The sequence below is a fragment of the Lithobates pipiens genome, unplaced genomic scaffold, assembly GCF_037356315.1.
Source record: "Lithobates pipiens isolate NorthernLeopardFrog02 unplaced genomic scaffold, aLitPip1_a1.2 Scaffold_162, whole genome shotgun sequence".
Taxonomy (NCBI): Eukaryota; Metazoa; Chordata; class Amphibia; order Anura; family Ranidae; genus Lithobates; species Lithobates pipiens.
The window spans coordinates 7,011,736-7,026,496 of record NW_027507750.1 but is presented as its reverse complement, the minus strand read 5'-3'; the positions used below and the strand labels follow the sequence as shown (position 1 = coordinate 7,026,496).

The following is a 14,761-nucleotide window of genomic DNA, read 5'->3' as shown; positions in this document are numbered from 1 at the left end:
TCCCTTGACCCTCCGTCTTAGATTGTGAGCTGTAAACGAGCAGGGCCCTCGTATTCCTCCGCTCTCCAATTGTATTGTAACTGTACTGTCCCCCTTTATATTGTATAGTGCTGTGCAAACCGTTGGCGCTCTATAAATCCTGTATTATAATAAAAAATAATAAATAATAATAAAAAGCATAAATCTCAAAGACAGCCTATGTAGTGGCGATGCTGTAATGGGACTGCAGTATGACGCAGCCCTCTAAGGCTGGTAAGTGGCTTCTTCACGTCATTTGTAAAGTGACCATGGAAATATTCTTACATTGTTAGCAGCCATGCCACTTGGTAAAACCAGGGATTTCAATTTTTGCTATGAGCAACATAAAATAATAATTTATAAGGGGTAAAAAAAAATATATAAATTATTGAAGTTGTACATTTTTTTTTTTGTGGTTTTAAATCTTATATTAAAATTCTGAAGTTATATTATAATTATATATATTATGGATATATATATATATATTTATATCATGGCAATATTTTTTTTGTGGTTCTGTATATTTTATAATATTTTATATATTGTGTACATATTTTGAAATGATAAAACCTGTAGAGTCCATAGATATGCAGATGTGTGGAAACTCACTAGAAAACTCCTTTCCTTTCCACTCTTTTCAAATATGTCTTGTGAATTTTTCTGCATGCTAAATTAACTAGAAAAAAAATAAAAAAATTATAAGCAAGTGCCTAAAACCTTGGCAGTTTTATAATGAATTTTACATAATAGCTCATCAAAATAGCCCTCATAAAATGCAGGCACTTCATTAAATGAATTTGCACTTTAAATATAGAAAAGATATGTTAACACTGACCTTATGAATAATAAACGCCGCTATAAACTGCTATTAATATGTATTTTCTATTTTTTTTTTTTTTTTGTTCAGATCCCTTGCTCTTCAGTGCAGGTGATGTTTGCATTATAGAATAACTCACGAAAATATCCTCATAAAATGCAGGAACTTAATTAAATGAATTTGTACTTTAAATACAGAAAAAACATTTTAACTCCGACCTTCTGAACTATAAAATGCTATTAATATGTATTGTCTAAATTGTTTTTCTTCAGATCTCATGCTCTTCAGTCCAGGTAAAATTTGCAAAATAAAATAACCTCATTAAAATCTTATACTTCATTAAATGAATTGGCACTTTAAATATAGAAAAGCCATGTTAACTCTGACCTTAAGAATTATATACTTAAAAAAAAATGCTGTTAATATTTATTATCTTTTTTTTTTTTTTGTTCAGATCCCATGCTCTTCAGAGCAGGTAAAGTTTGCAAAATAAAATAACCTCATTAAAATCTTATACTTCATTAAATGAATTTGCACTTTAAATATAGAAAAGCCATGTTAACTCTGACCTTATGACCTTAAGAATTATGTACTTAAAAAAAAAAAAAAAAAATTGTTAATATGTATTGTCTACATTTTTTTTTTTGCATTATAAAATAACTCTGACCTTCTGAATTATAAAATGATATTAATATGTATCGTTTAAAAAATTTTGTTCAGGACCCATGCTCTTCTTCAGTGCAGGTAAAGTTAGCAAAATAAAATAACCTCATTAAAATCTTATATTTCATTAAATGAATTTTCACTTTACGTATAGAAAAGCCTGACCTTATGGCCTTAAGAATTATATACAAAAAAAAAAAAAAAATGCTGTTAATATTTATTGTCCATTTTTTTTTTTTGTTCAGATCCCATGCTCTTCAGTGCAGGTAAAGTTTGCAAAATAAAATTACCTCATTAAAATCTTATACTTCATTAAATGAATTTGCACTTTACATATAGAAAAGCCTGACCTTATGGCCTTAAGAATTTATATACTAAAAAATAAATGAAAAAAATGCTATTAGTATTTATTGTCTAATTTGTTTTTGTTCAGATCACATGCTCTTCAGTGCAGGTAAAGTTTGCAAAATAAAATAACCTCATTAAAATCTTATATTTCATTAAATAAATTTGCACTTTTTACGTATAGAAAAGCCTGACCTTATGAACTTAAGAATTATATACTAAAAATAAAATAAAAATAAAAAAAGCCGTTAATTTTTATTGTCTATATTTTTTTGTTCAGATCCCATGCTCTTCGGTGCAGGTAAAGTATGCAAAATAAAATAATCTCATTAAAATCTTATTAAAAAAAAGAAAGAAATGCTGTTAATATGTATTGTCTAGATGTTTTTTTTTTTTTTTTTGTTCAGATCCTTTGCTCCTCAGTGCCAGGCAAAATTTGCAATACCACAGATTTCCAGCAGATGGCAGCAGATCTCTAAATCTGCAACCACTGCACAGTATTTGATTATTAAAACCATAAACAATCTTTAAATATATATATATATATATATTTTTTTTTTTATAACAAAAACATTGTTTATTGTAATCAATACATTCCAGATATTTTGACTTGTGAATGCTTTGGCATTGAGTTCTCTTTCGGTGTAAAATCAGCAAACCCATTGTGAAAAATCTTTCAGTTACAGGGAAAAAAAAATAATAATAAAAATAAAAAAAACAGATGGGAGATTTAAATAAAAAAAAAAAAAAAAAAAAAAAAAAAACACAAAGTGAATATTTAAGTCAATTTATTAAACAAAATAAGTTTTTGCCAATTTTGGATAGCCACCAACGCATTTGTCTCCTCTCCTTTTTCCCTCTCTCCTTCCTCCTCCCACCCGCTTCCCTCCATGCCGAGAACACATTACAAAAAATACACTTCTTTAGAGCTGTACAAAAATTAAGAGGAGGCCGTTTTTTAAAATTTTTCTTTTTTTTGTTAACCTCCTAAGAGGGAAATAATAAGAAAAAAAGGGTTTTGAATAAGCGATGAATATCATGCAAAACTGCACAAAAAAAAAAAAAAGAAGAAAAAAAAAGAAAAAAAAAAAAAAAAGAAAACAAGTAGAAGAAAAAAAGACCAAATGGAAGACAAACTGATAATGCAAAAGAATTGTTTGGGGGGGGGGGGGGCACAGAATGTTTGCATACCATTGGATTTTTTTGTTGTAAATAATGCACTTAATATTCCCAGCTTGAAGCTAACATACAGTAAATAAATATACAGTCTATGAGTCAGGGAATTCGATATATTTACTGGTATCCTAGCGCTGAAGCTGACGTTAACCTCTGTCCGTATAGAGCGTACGGCGAATAGTAAGATCCTGCGGAATGAGTGTACTGGGAGACCACTGGGCGTTAAGGGGCTTTTTCCATATGGGTGGTACCTGTTTAGTCCCAAAGTATGTGGACTCCTTAACAGAGACCCTGGCAGTGTGTTTGGACTTCCGGGCCCTGTCGGAGGGAGATGGAGGTGGCAGGAAGCAGCGGACCCCAAACCAGATGTAGGGTAACCAGCCAAAAGTTTGTCGGCCCCCGGCAAGGAGGTGTGAGTCCGTAAATGGGCAAGGAGTTCTTCTGACGAGGAAAATCTTTTGTCACAAGGTCCATTGGCAGACACCCAGTTGCATATGTGAGGGACTGGGTCATTGGGGATCATAAAGCCGTAGGTATAGAGAGGGTGGCCGGACAAGGAAGGGGTGACGGTGGAAGACATTGTAGTGTGCACCGAATGAAGAGGGTGGCTGGGGTAGACTAGGGGTATCCAGACTTGAGGGCGGATGGATCATGCACACAGGTGGAGCAGCTGCTACCGAGGTGCGAGGCATTGTGGTAGCTCAGACAATAGGGTCCCTGCATAATCCTTGCATGAAAGACGGAGGAGAGGCTCCGGTCAAAGGACTGGAGCTGGGTGGTTTCCCGGCAAACCTAAAGTCCCAGAAAGCTGATTACTAACCAGGCTTGATTTGTGTGATCCAACCCAGGGTACTGTGATGGGTACCCAGCATAAGCACCCACTATGGATCCATGATATCCAATGCCAGATGGTGGAAGAGGAAAGACTGAGTGTCCACCTTTGTAAGGAGACACCGGGGCCACGTGGCTGGATCCCATCGATGGTGGCTCAGATTTGTTGTTGGGGGTAACGTCCCCGCTTTGGCTGGACTCGGCGCTGGAGTTGCTGATACTGGCTCTGGTATGGGTGGGGTTGCTTTGAGACACCTCAGCACTAACTTTGATGGCTTCGGGCTCTTTTTTCTCTTGCCCGTCCACGTTTTTAGATTCACAGTGCTGTCCGGGGGAGCTCACCCTTGAGGACGGAGAGGGTGCGTGCGGAGAAAAAGGTTGGCAAGAACCGCCAGGGACCCTAAATCCTGCCTTGTCCCCGGTGCCGCCATTCGAAGATCCGCTTTCCTTTCTCGGCTCTCCTCCCTTGGAATAAGGTTTGAAGCTCGACTTGTCCTCTATTGGAGAATCTCCCAGTTTCAGGGAAGAGCTGCGGCTGCTTTCCTTGTCGCTGTGGCTGCTGGACGTCACCGAGTTCAGCTTAGACGAAGGAGGGGGGTCAGGCTTCCCGATCTGAGAGCAGGTCTGGGCCAGCAGGGCCAGAGGACTCTTCTTGGCATCCAACTAAAGGGGGAAGAAGAAGAACACGACCATTGGTAAGAGTGGAGCACACAACATGGTGGAGATTTACTAAAGGCATTGGGTAAGAGTGGTAGAGTCGTAAGAGTGGAGAAAACAACATGGTGGAGATTTACTAAAGGCAAATAGGCTGTTCCCTTTGCAAGGGCATTTTTCCCCCAGATCTTAGTACATCAACCCCAATGCACCCTACTGATTGGTCTCCTCTAACAAATCTTTCTATATGTCATCTCAATATCTTTATATATAGAACATCTCTATCTAGAATACTCTAATAATCTTTATATAGAACATCTCTATATAGAATACTCTAATAATCTTTATATAGAACATCTCTATCTAGAATACTCTAATAATCTTTATATAGAACATCTCTATATAGAATACTCTAGAAATCTTTATATATACCATAAATGCAAATAGGCTGTTGACTCTGCAAGAGAATTTTCCTATAGCTAAGTACATCAGCCCCTATGGAACCTACTGAGTGGTCTCCTCCAATAATCTTTCTATACAACATCTCGATATCTTTCGATATAACATCTCTATATAGAATACTCTAATAATCTTTCTACATAACATAAAGGCAAATAGGCTGCTCACTTTGCAAGGTAATTTCCCCCCAGAGCTTAGAATCCCCCCCCCCCCAAAGCTTAATACATCAACCCTTATATAACCTACCGATTGCTCTCTTCTAATAATCTTTATATATGTAACACCTTTATATATATATATTTTATATTTATATAGAATACTCTAATAATCTTTCTATATAACATATAGGCAAATAGGCTGTTCACTATGCAAGGGAATTTTCCTAGAGCTAAGTACATCAGCCCCTATGGAACCCACTGAGTGATCTCCTCCAATAATCTTTCTATATAACATCTCGATATCTTTCGATATAACATCTCGATATCTTTCGATATAACATCCCCATATAGAATACTCTAATAATCTTTCTATATAACATAAAGGCAAATAGGCTGCACACTTTGCAAGGGAATTTCCCCCAGAGCTTAAAACCCCCCCCCCCCCCCCCAGCTTAGTACAACAACCCTTGTGTAACCTACTGATTTCTCTCTTCTAATAATCTTTATATATATAAAACACCTTTATATATATTATATTTATATAATAATCTTTCTATATATCATAAAGGCAAATAGGCTGCTCACTTTGCAAGGGAATTCCCCCCCCCCCCCCCCCAGAGCTTAGTACATCAGCCCCACCGATTGGTCTCCTCTAATAATCTTTATATATAATACTCTAGCAATCTTGATATTCTTTGGATCTCAAGCCATGTAGATGGATTCGGGTCAAACAAAGTGTCTCTTTTCTATCGTTAGTTTCCCAGCTGCCGTGAAGCGCAAGCTCTTCAGTACATTTCTCATTTAACAAGCTACAAATCCTCAACCGAGATCTCGAAACGCAATAAATATATCCAACCTACGCCAAGCCGCAATCTCGACTCCTTTTTTTTTTTTTTTTTTTTGCAAAATAAGGGCAAACAACCGCCGGCCTCGACCAACCCAACAAAGAACCGGCCAACGCAAAGCAGGCGATCGGACGACCGCGTCCCGCTTCAACCGTAAAAAGCGGAAATAAATTGAGATTTCGGGTGACAAAAATCGAAGCCCCGGAGCCTGAGAACCTATAAAACACATTGATTGAACCACTCCTCTTACACCCCCCCCCCCCCCCCCCCCCCCCCCTTTGCTGCTATTCAACAGAGCCCAGCTATTATTTTCAGGCCATAAATCTCCTGAAACTTTATCATTAGGGACTGCCATGGGATGATTAATGACAGGGGCTCTGAACTGACTAGGAGGGAGGAGGAGGAGGGGAAGGGGGGGGGGGGGGGGGGGGCCTGGTATGAGGGAAGGGAGGGGGGGGGGGGGAGTGAAAAAGGAACCCGGATCAAGATCAAAAAAATATAATTTAATTAGAAACTATTAGAAAATATTGCAAGGAAAAAAAAAAAAAAAAAAAAAACTTAGAGGATTGCCCAGGCTCAATCACAAAGCTTCTACACTAATAAGTGACAGTTGAGTCCAATAAGATTAGAAAATGTCAGTCACATGACTGGAAGAAAGAGACTTCGTATGTGAAATCTAGAGAAAGAAGAAGACTTCCTATGTTACAGAGATAGGAATCCCGACAATACCCGACAATACACGAAATAAACTTCACAGCTTTTCTATGTAATATACTTTGTATCTCTTTTATATGATAGACTTTCTATTCTCTATATAAACTTTATATCTTTTCCGTATCAAAGACTTTGTATCCTATTCTATCTCTATAGATACTTTGTATCCTATTCTATCTCTATAGATATTTTGTATCTCATCCAAATAATAGACTTTCTATTCTCTACATGAACTTTATATCTCTTCTATATAATAGACTTTCTATTTTCTGTATATTTTCTATATCTTAGACTTTGTATCTTATCCTGTATATAAACTTTGTATCTTTTTGTATCTTCTCTCTATAATAAAAAAAAAACTTTGTATCTTCTCTCTATGATAAAAAAAAAACAAAAAAAAAACTTTGTATCTTTTCGGTCTCACTCCTCATGCTGCACCCCCAGCAGATGGGCAGTGCCCCCCTGTATTAGGGGCGGATTGCCGGGCAGTGGTGCCAGTAAATCGCTCACACAATACATCGCATGCGAGGAAAAGTCGGACGTAAAGCTTACAAGTCGCACACAAAGAAAGGAATATAAAATCCTTCCTACAACCGGAGAGGACAGGGTGTGGATCCCGGAGACTTATCCTCCCCCCCCCCCCATACACCATCCGACCCCCCAACACACACAGCAGATCCTGGTCGGGGGTGCAATCCATCCACAGGGCGATGCCAGGCTCCTTACCTCTATGGGGCTGATGGGGGTGGAGGAGAGAGGCTGCAGGTACTCCGGGTGCAGCAAGTGCCCAGTGTGTGCAGTCAGCATTTTCAGCACCCTGATGGGCAGTCGGTTGGCCTGGCGCAGGGGGTGGCTGGGCGCGAGACTGGGCAGCGGAGAAGTCGGGCAGGTCGGTAGGTCGGTGCTAGATCCGAGGGGAGAACAGATCATTTGGAGGAGGGATTGCCAGGGTGGAGAGGATCCCCTTCTGCTCCCTTCCCTCCAGCTGGCTGCAAAGCTCTAACCCAACCCAGAGCTCCACACTGCACTTCAAAGGCTTGGGCAGGGGCGGCCAATCACAGCGCAGGGGGGGCGGGGCCTGCAGGGAGACAGGATGGGGGTTAACCCTGCGAGTGCTGCAGGGAATGTGTGTTCATCATCCCATCCCACAATCCCTGCATTACATTGTGATACATTGTTATTATTAGGTTTTTATAATATTTACATGATTTTATTTATTTATTATTACATTATGATATGATTATTATTATTATTATATTAAATCAACTTTTATAATATTTACATATTATTTATTATTACATTGTATTGTTATTATTATTATTATTATTATTATATTAAATCCGCTTTTATAATATTTACACATTTTATTTATTTATTATTACATTATAATATTATCATTATTATATTACATCATCTTTGATATTAGTTACATTAGATCATTTATTTATTATTACATTATTAATATTATTATAAAATCATATTCTATACTATTTACATGATATTATATATTATTATTATATTAAATCAGCTTTTATAATAGTTACATGCTATTATTTATTTATTATTATTATTATCATATTAAATCATCTTTTATAATATTTAACATATAATAATAATAATCATCCATAATAATAATTATTATTATTATATTAAATATATTTTATAATATTTACATGATATTATTTATTCCTTATTATATTATATTATTATTATTTTACATTATATTTTAAAATATTTACATGATATTATTACATAATATTATTTTATTCATTATTATATTATATTATTATTGTTCTATTTACATAGTTATTTTACTTTTTTTTTTTCAATGAATTATTACATTATTATTGTCATCATGTTAAAATATAATATTACTACTTTTTTTTTTTTTTTTTTTTACAATGATGTTACATTATTATAATTATGTTATAATTTAGTATTATTTTGTATTGCTTTGTATTATTATTATTACTGAGGGAGAGAGAGAGAGAGAGAGAGAGAGAGAGAGATTGTAAGCTCCATGAGCAAGGCCCTCCTATTTCTTCTGTATTGAACTGTATCGCAATTATACTGTCCCCTTCTTCATTGTAAAGTGCAGCATAAACTGTTGGCACCTGTATAATATTTTTTTTAAAAGTGTATATATATATATTAGTTATGTTACATTATTATATTTATGTTATCATTTAATTATTATTGCTATTATTATGATTTTACAGTTAAGTTACATTATTATTATGTTAAAACTTAATAATATTATTTATTACTTTACTTTGTATTATTATTATTTATAATATGTTACATTAAAAGCAATACAGATCACTGAGGTTCACATATAGGAAATATCATACAACACAAAGACCTCTGACTCTTTGGGGTTGATTTACTAAAGTCATAGAGGTTGTCCAGTTTGGAAGGAAATTTTCCCTTAGCTTAGTGAATGTGGTGAAAATTCACTTGGTAAAAAATACCCAATCATGTGCAAGGAAACAAACCACTACCAGCACCCCACCCCCCCCCCCCCCAACTAGTATCTCCACCACTTCCAGCACCCCCACCACCAGCACTCCCAGCACCAGCACCTCCACCACCAGCACCCCCACCACCAGCACCCCCACCACTCCCAGGACCCCCAGCACCAGCAACCCCACCACCAGCACCCCCACCACCAGCACTCCCAGGACCCCCAGCACCAGCAACCCCACCACCAGCACCAGCAGTCTGCACAGCGCTTCACATATTAAAGGGAGACAGTACAGTTACAATACAATTCAATACAAGTGGGTTATAGGGGCCCTGTCCCTGAGAGCTTACAATCTAATCAGAGACAGACTCAGGGTCCCTTCCTTCTCCCATATGGGAAGAGAGAATCTATGTAGAGCTGATGGAGGTAGTTGTCCTGCATTGTATACATGTATGATGGTGTCTGTCATATAATGAATGATTCAGTGCTGAAGGATCTGCTGCCTTCACATAAATGTGAATGATGACTGTGTGTGGGGGGGAGGGGGAGGGGTGACAATGTGATTGAATGCTGCACTCAGATCTTTCAACAAGCTGATCCCACATTGTGTCATCATTCAGACTTCTCATACAATGACTGTGGGGGGGGGGCAGAGAATTCTGGGAGATGTAGTCCAGTACTGCATGTATACAATGTTTCATAATACTCCCCCAATGATCCTGCATGTATACAATGTTTCATAATACTCCTCTATGATCCTGATACTACTCCCCTATGATCCTGCATGTAGTATACAATGTTTCATAATACTCCCCTATGGTCCTGCATGTATACAATGTTTCATAATACTCCTCTATGATCCTGCATGTATACAATGTTTCATAATACTCCTCTATGATCCTGCATGTATACAATGTTTCATAATACTCCTCTATGATCCTGCATGTATACAATGTTTCATAATACTCCTCTATGATCCTGCATGTATACAATGTTTCATAATACTCCTCTATGATCCTGCATGTATACAATGTTTCATAATACTCCTCTATGATCCCGCATGTATACAATGTTTCATAATACTCCCCTATGGTCCTGCATGTATACAATGTTTCATAATACTCCTCTATGATCCTGCATGTATACAATGTTTCATAATACTCCTCTATGATCCTGCATGTATACAATGTTTCATAATACTCCTCTATGATCCTGCATGTATACAATGTTTCATAATACTCCTCTATGGTCCTGCATGTATACAATGTTTCATAATACTCCTCTATGGTCCTGCATGTATACAATGTTTCATAATACTCCTCTATGATCCTGCATGTATACAATGTTTCATAATACTCCTCTATGATCCTGCATGTATACAATGTTTCATAATACTCCTCTATGATCCCGCATGTATACAATGTTTCATAATACTCCTCTATGGTCCTGCATGTATACAATGTTTCATAATACTCCTCTATGATCCTGCATGTATACAATGTTTCATAATACTCCCCCAATGATCCTGCATGTATACAATGTTTCATAATACTCCTCTATGATCCTGATACTACTCCCCTATGATCCTGCATGTAGTATACAATGTTTCATAATACTCCTCTATGATCCTGCATGTATACAATGTTTCATAATACTCCTCTATGATCCCGCATGTATACAATGTTTCATAATACTCCTCTATGATCCCGCATGTATACAATGTTTCATAATACTCCTCTATGATCCCGCATGTATACAATGTTTCATAATACTCCTCTATGATCCTGCATGTATACAATGTTTCATAATACTCCTCTATGGTCCTGCATGTATACAATGTTTCATAATACTCCTCTATGATCCCGCATGTATACAATGTTTCATAATACTCCTCTATGGTCCTGCATGTATACAATGTTTCATAATACTCCTCTATGGTCCTGCATGTATACAATGTTTCATAATACTCCTCTATGGTCCTGCATGTATACAATGTTTCATAATACTCCTCTATGGTCCTGCATGTATACAATGTTTCATAATACTCCTCTATGATCCTGCATGTATACAATGTTTCATAATACTCCTCTATGATCCCGCATGTATACAATGTTTCATAATACTCCTCTATGATCCCGCATGTATACAATGTTTCATAATACTCCTCTATGATCCCGCATGTATACAATGTTTCATAATACTCCTCTATGATCCTGCATGTATACAATGTTTCATAATACTCCTCTATGGTCCTGCATGTATACAATGTTTCATAATACTCCTCTATGATCCCGCATGTATACAATGTTTCATAATACTCCTCTATGGTCCTGCATGTATACAATGTTTCATAATACTCTTCTATGGTCCTGCATGTATACAATGTTTCATAATACTCCTCTATGATCCTGCATGTATACAATGTTTCATAATACTCCTCTATGATCCTGCATGTATACAATGTTTCATAATACTCCTCTATGATCCCGCATGTATACAATGTTTCATAATACTCCTCTATGGTCCTGCATGTATACAATGTTTCATAATACTCCTCTATGATCCCGCATGTATACAATGTTTCATAATACTCCTCTATGATCCCGCATGTATACAATGTTTCATAATACTCCTCTATGGTCCTGCATGTATACAATGTTTCATAATACTCCTCTATGGTCCTGCATGTATACAATGTTTCATAATACTCCTCTATGATCCTGCATGTATACAATGTTTCATAATACTCCCCCAATGATCCTGCATGTATACAATGTTTCATAATACTCCTCTATGATCCTGATACTACTCCCCTATGATCCTGCATGTAGTATACAATGTTTCATAATACTCCTCTATGATCCTGCATGTATACAATGTTTCATAATACTCCTCTATGATCCCGCATGTATACAATGTTTCATAATACTCCTCTATGGTCCTGCATGTATACAATGTTTCATAATACTCCTCTATGATCCCGCATGTATACAATGTTTCATAATACTCCTCTATGATCCCGCATGTATACAATGTTTCATAATACTCACACAATTTCTTTGCAGACTAGTAACCAAAACAGAAGGATCGCTGAGCTGTAATGCCGCTTGTGAGCACTAGAGGGCGCCGCTAATGTTTGTGTAAGTGGAAGGTGCAGAGCCTTGCAGGGTCACATCTTGATGAGCTCATAGCAAGATAAAAAGTAATAAAGTTCCATTGTTTGAATTATTTAAAGGTCTTGTGCTGGTGCAGGGGTCAGATCCCTTATCAGTAATTACATGTGATAAATGAGTGCAGCCTGTCTTATCACAGGAGGTGAATGTTATTTCTGCTCTCATTTATCTTCTCTATATTGCTGGGGTCCCTCTCTGCCTCTTAGGAAGGAGCCATATTAATGCCCAGAATCCTTCGCTGCTGCAGAGATGACCCATCAATTCCTGAGCGCCCACAAAGTAACAACTACGATCCAAAGATCTGGACGATTGTTTGGACACACACGCCCGTCAGATACGAATATCTCCCTCATCGGCCGTAAAACAATAAAGAGGATTGAAAAAGAGGTCAGACGGGAGACAAAGTGCGCGGGGTGTGATTGTGCAATCGCTGCCGATCATGGGGCTGACCATACACTATACAATCTGATTGTACAATTTAGCCAGTAGGGAAACTCATCTGTTACATTATTTGTTGTTAGGTATTTCAGCTTTTTTAGCTTTTTTATTAGCTTTTATTTCTTTTTTTATTTATAATATTATTTATGTATTATTATTATTATTTTTATTATTATTTATTTATTTTCTAATTGGGAAAGGGGTTAGAGTTAAGGTTAGGGTTAGAATTAGGAGTTGGGGTTATTTATTTTATTTTGTTAGGGTGTTAATTCTACTACTACTACTACTAATAAATAACTACTAGTACTACTAATAATAATAAATAACTACTACTACTACTAAATAACGACAGGCATACCCCACTTTTAAGTACACAATGGGGTTTATTTACTAAAGCTGGAAAGTGCAAAATCAGGCTCATTACTGCATAAAAACCAATGAGATTCTAACCCCAGCTTGTTCAATTAAGCTTTGGTAATAAAACCTGGAAGCTCAGAAGTGAGCCTGATTTTGCACTTTCCAGCTTTAGTAAATAAACCCCATTGTGTACTTAAAAGTGGGGGTATGACTACTACCACTACTACTACTAATAATAATAATAATAAATAACTACTTCTACTACTACTAATAATAATAAAAAATAACTACTACTACTACCACTTCTACTACTACTACTACTAATAATAATAAATAACTGCTACTACTACTAATAATAATAAATAACTACTACTACCACTGCTACTACTACTAATACTACTACTAATAATAAATAACTACTACTACTAATAATAATAATAATAAATAACTACTACTACTAATAATGATAATAATAAATAACTACTACTACTAATAATGATAATAATAAATAACTACTACTACTAATAATAATAAATAACTACTACTACTACTAATAATAAATAACTACTACTACTACTACTACTACTACTACTACTACTAATAATAATAATAATAATAATAAATAACTACTACTACTAATAATAATAATAATAAAAAATAATAATAAATGCATTTAAAAGAAATACACAAATAAATAAAAATAATCATAAATAAATTCAATACCTGAATACTAGTTAATAATAAATAAATAATTAACCTCTAATCTTAAAGGGGTTGTAAAGTTTCAGGGTTTGCATTCTATGCATTAAGGTGGTGAAAAACCTTCTGTAGTGCAGCTGCCCCCAAGAGCCCCTCCCCCTTCCTTACCTATACCCAATCGTTCCAGCGACGAGAACGAGCCCAGCAGCTCCGGCCGCTGTCTCGGGTCCTCATTGGATAGATTGATAGCAGCGGCAGCCTCCCGCGGCTGTCAGTCAAATCCAGTGACACGGGGAGTCGGAGGGCGGGGCTGAGTCAATGGACGCAGCAGCGGGACTCGGGAGCACACACGCACAAGTGCCCCTAAAGGAATGCGTCTCTCTGTGGGGGAACTCGATGAGGGGGAGGCAGTGCTGGGACAAGGCCATTTGGTGCCCAGGGTGAACATGGCAAACTGCCCCCCCCCCCCCCCCGTTTTTAATAAAGAATAAATGTTGTTTCAAAACAAGAATATATTTAAAACAATACAAGTTAAATTAGGTTTTAATGCAATAGAAACAGAGTTAATATTAATATATAAAAGTGCAAAATCAAGGGATTACACTATTTCTCACTGAAACACTGATACGCAACACTGATGACACGTGACACTGATAACAGATGGCACGTGACACTGACAGGTGGCGCTGATGACAGATGGTACTGATACGTGGCACTGATGACAGATGGCACTGATACGTGGCACTGATGACAGATGGCACTGATACGTGGCACTGATGACACGTGACACTGATGTGGCACTGATGACAGATGGCACTGATGTGGCACTGATGACAGATGGCACTATGTGGCACTGACGACATGTAGCACTGATGATAGATGGCACAGTGGTACTGGGGACAAGTGGCAGTGAGGACAGGTGGGGACAGGTGGCAGTGGGGATAGGTGGC

General features: G+C 36.9%; 1 protein-coding gene across 1 annotated transcript; it reads right to left on the bottom strand.

Moving 5' to 3' along the window:
* Positions 1–2,377: 2,377 nt before the first annotated feature.
* On the bottom strand, positions 2,378–7,690 carry ZNF703 (zinc finger protein 703). Its single transcript, XM_077484821.1, is given in 7 exon segments — positions 2,378–3,215; positions 3,217–3,646; positions 3,649–3,735; positions 3,738–3,803; positions 3,806–3,856; positions 3,859–4,513; positions 7,407–7,690. Coding segments are annotated over 7 exon segments (1,572 nt in total). The 5' UTR covers positions 7,611–7,690; the 3' UTR covers positions 2,378–3,136.
* Positions 7,691–14,761: the final 7,071 nt, after the last annotated feature.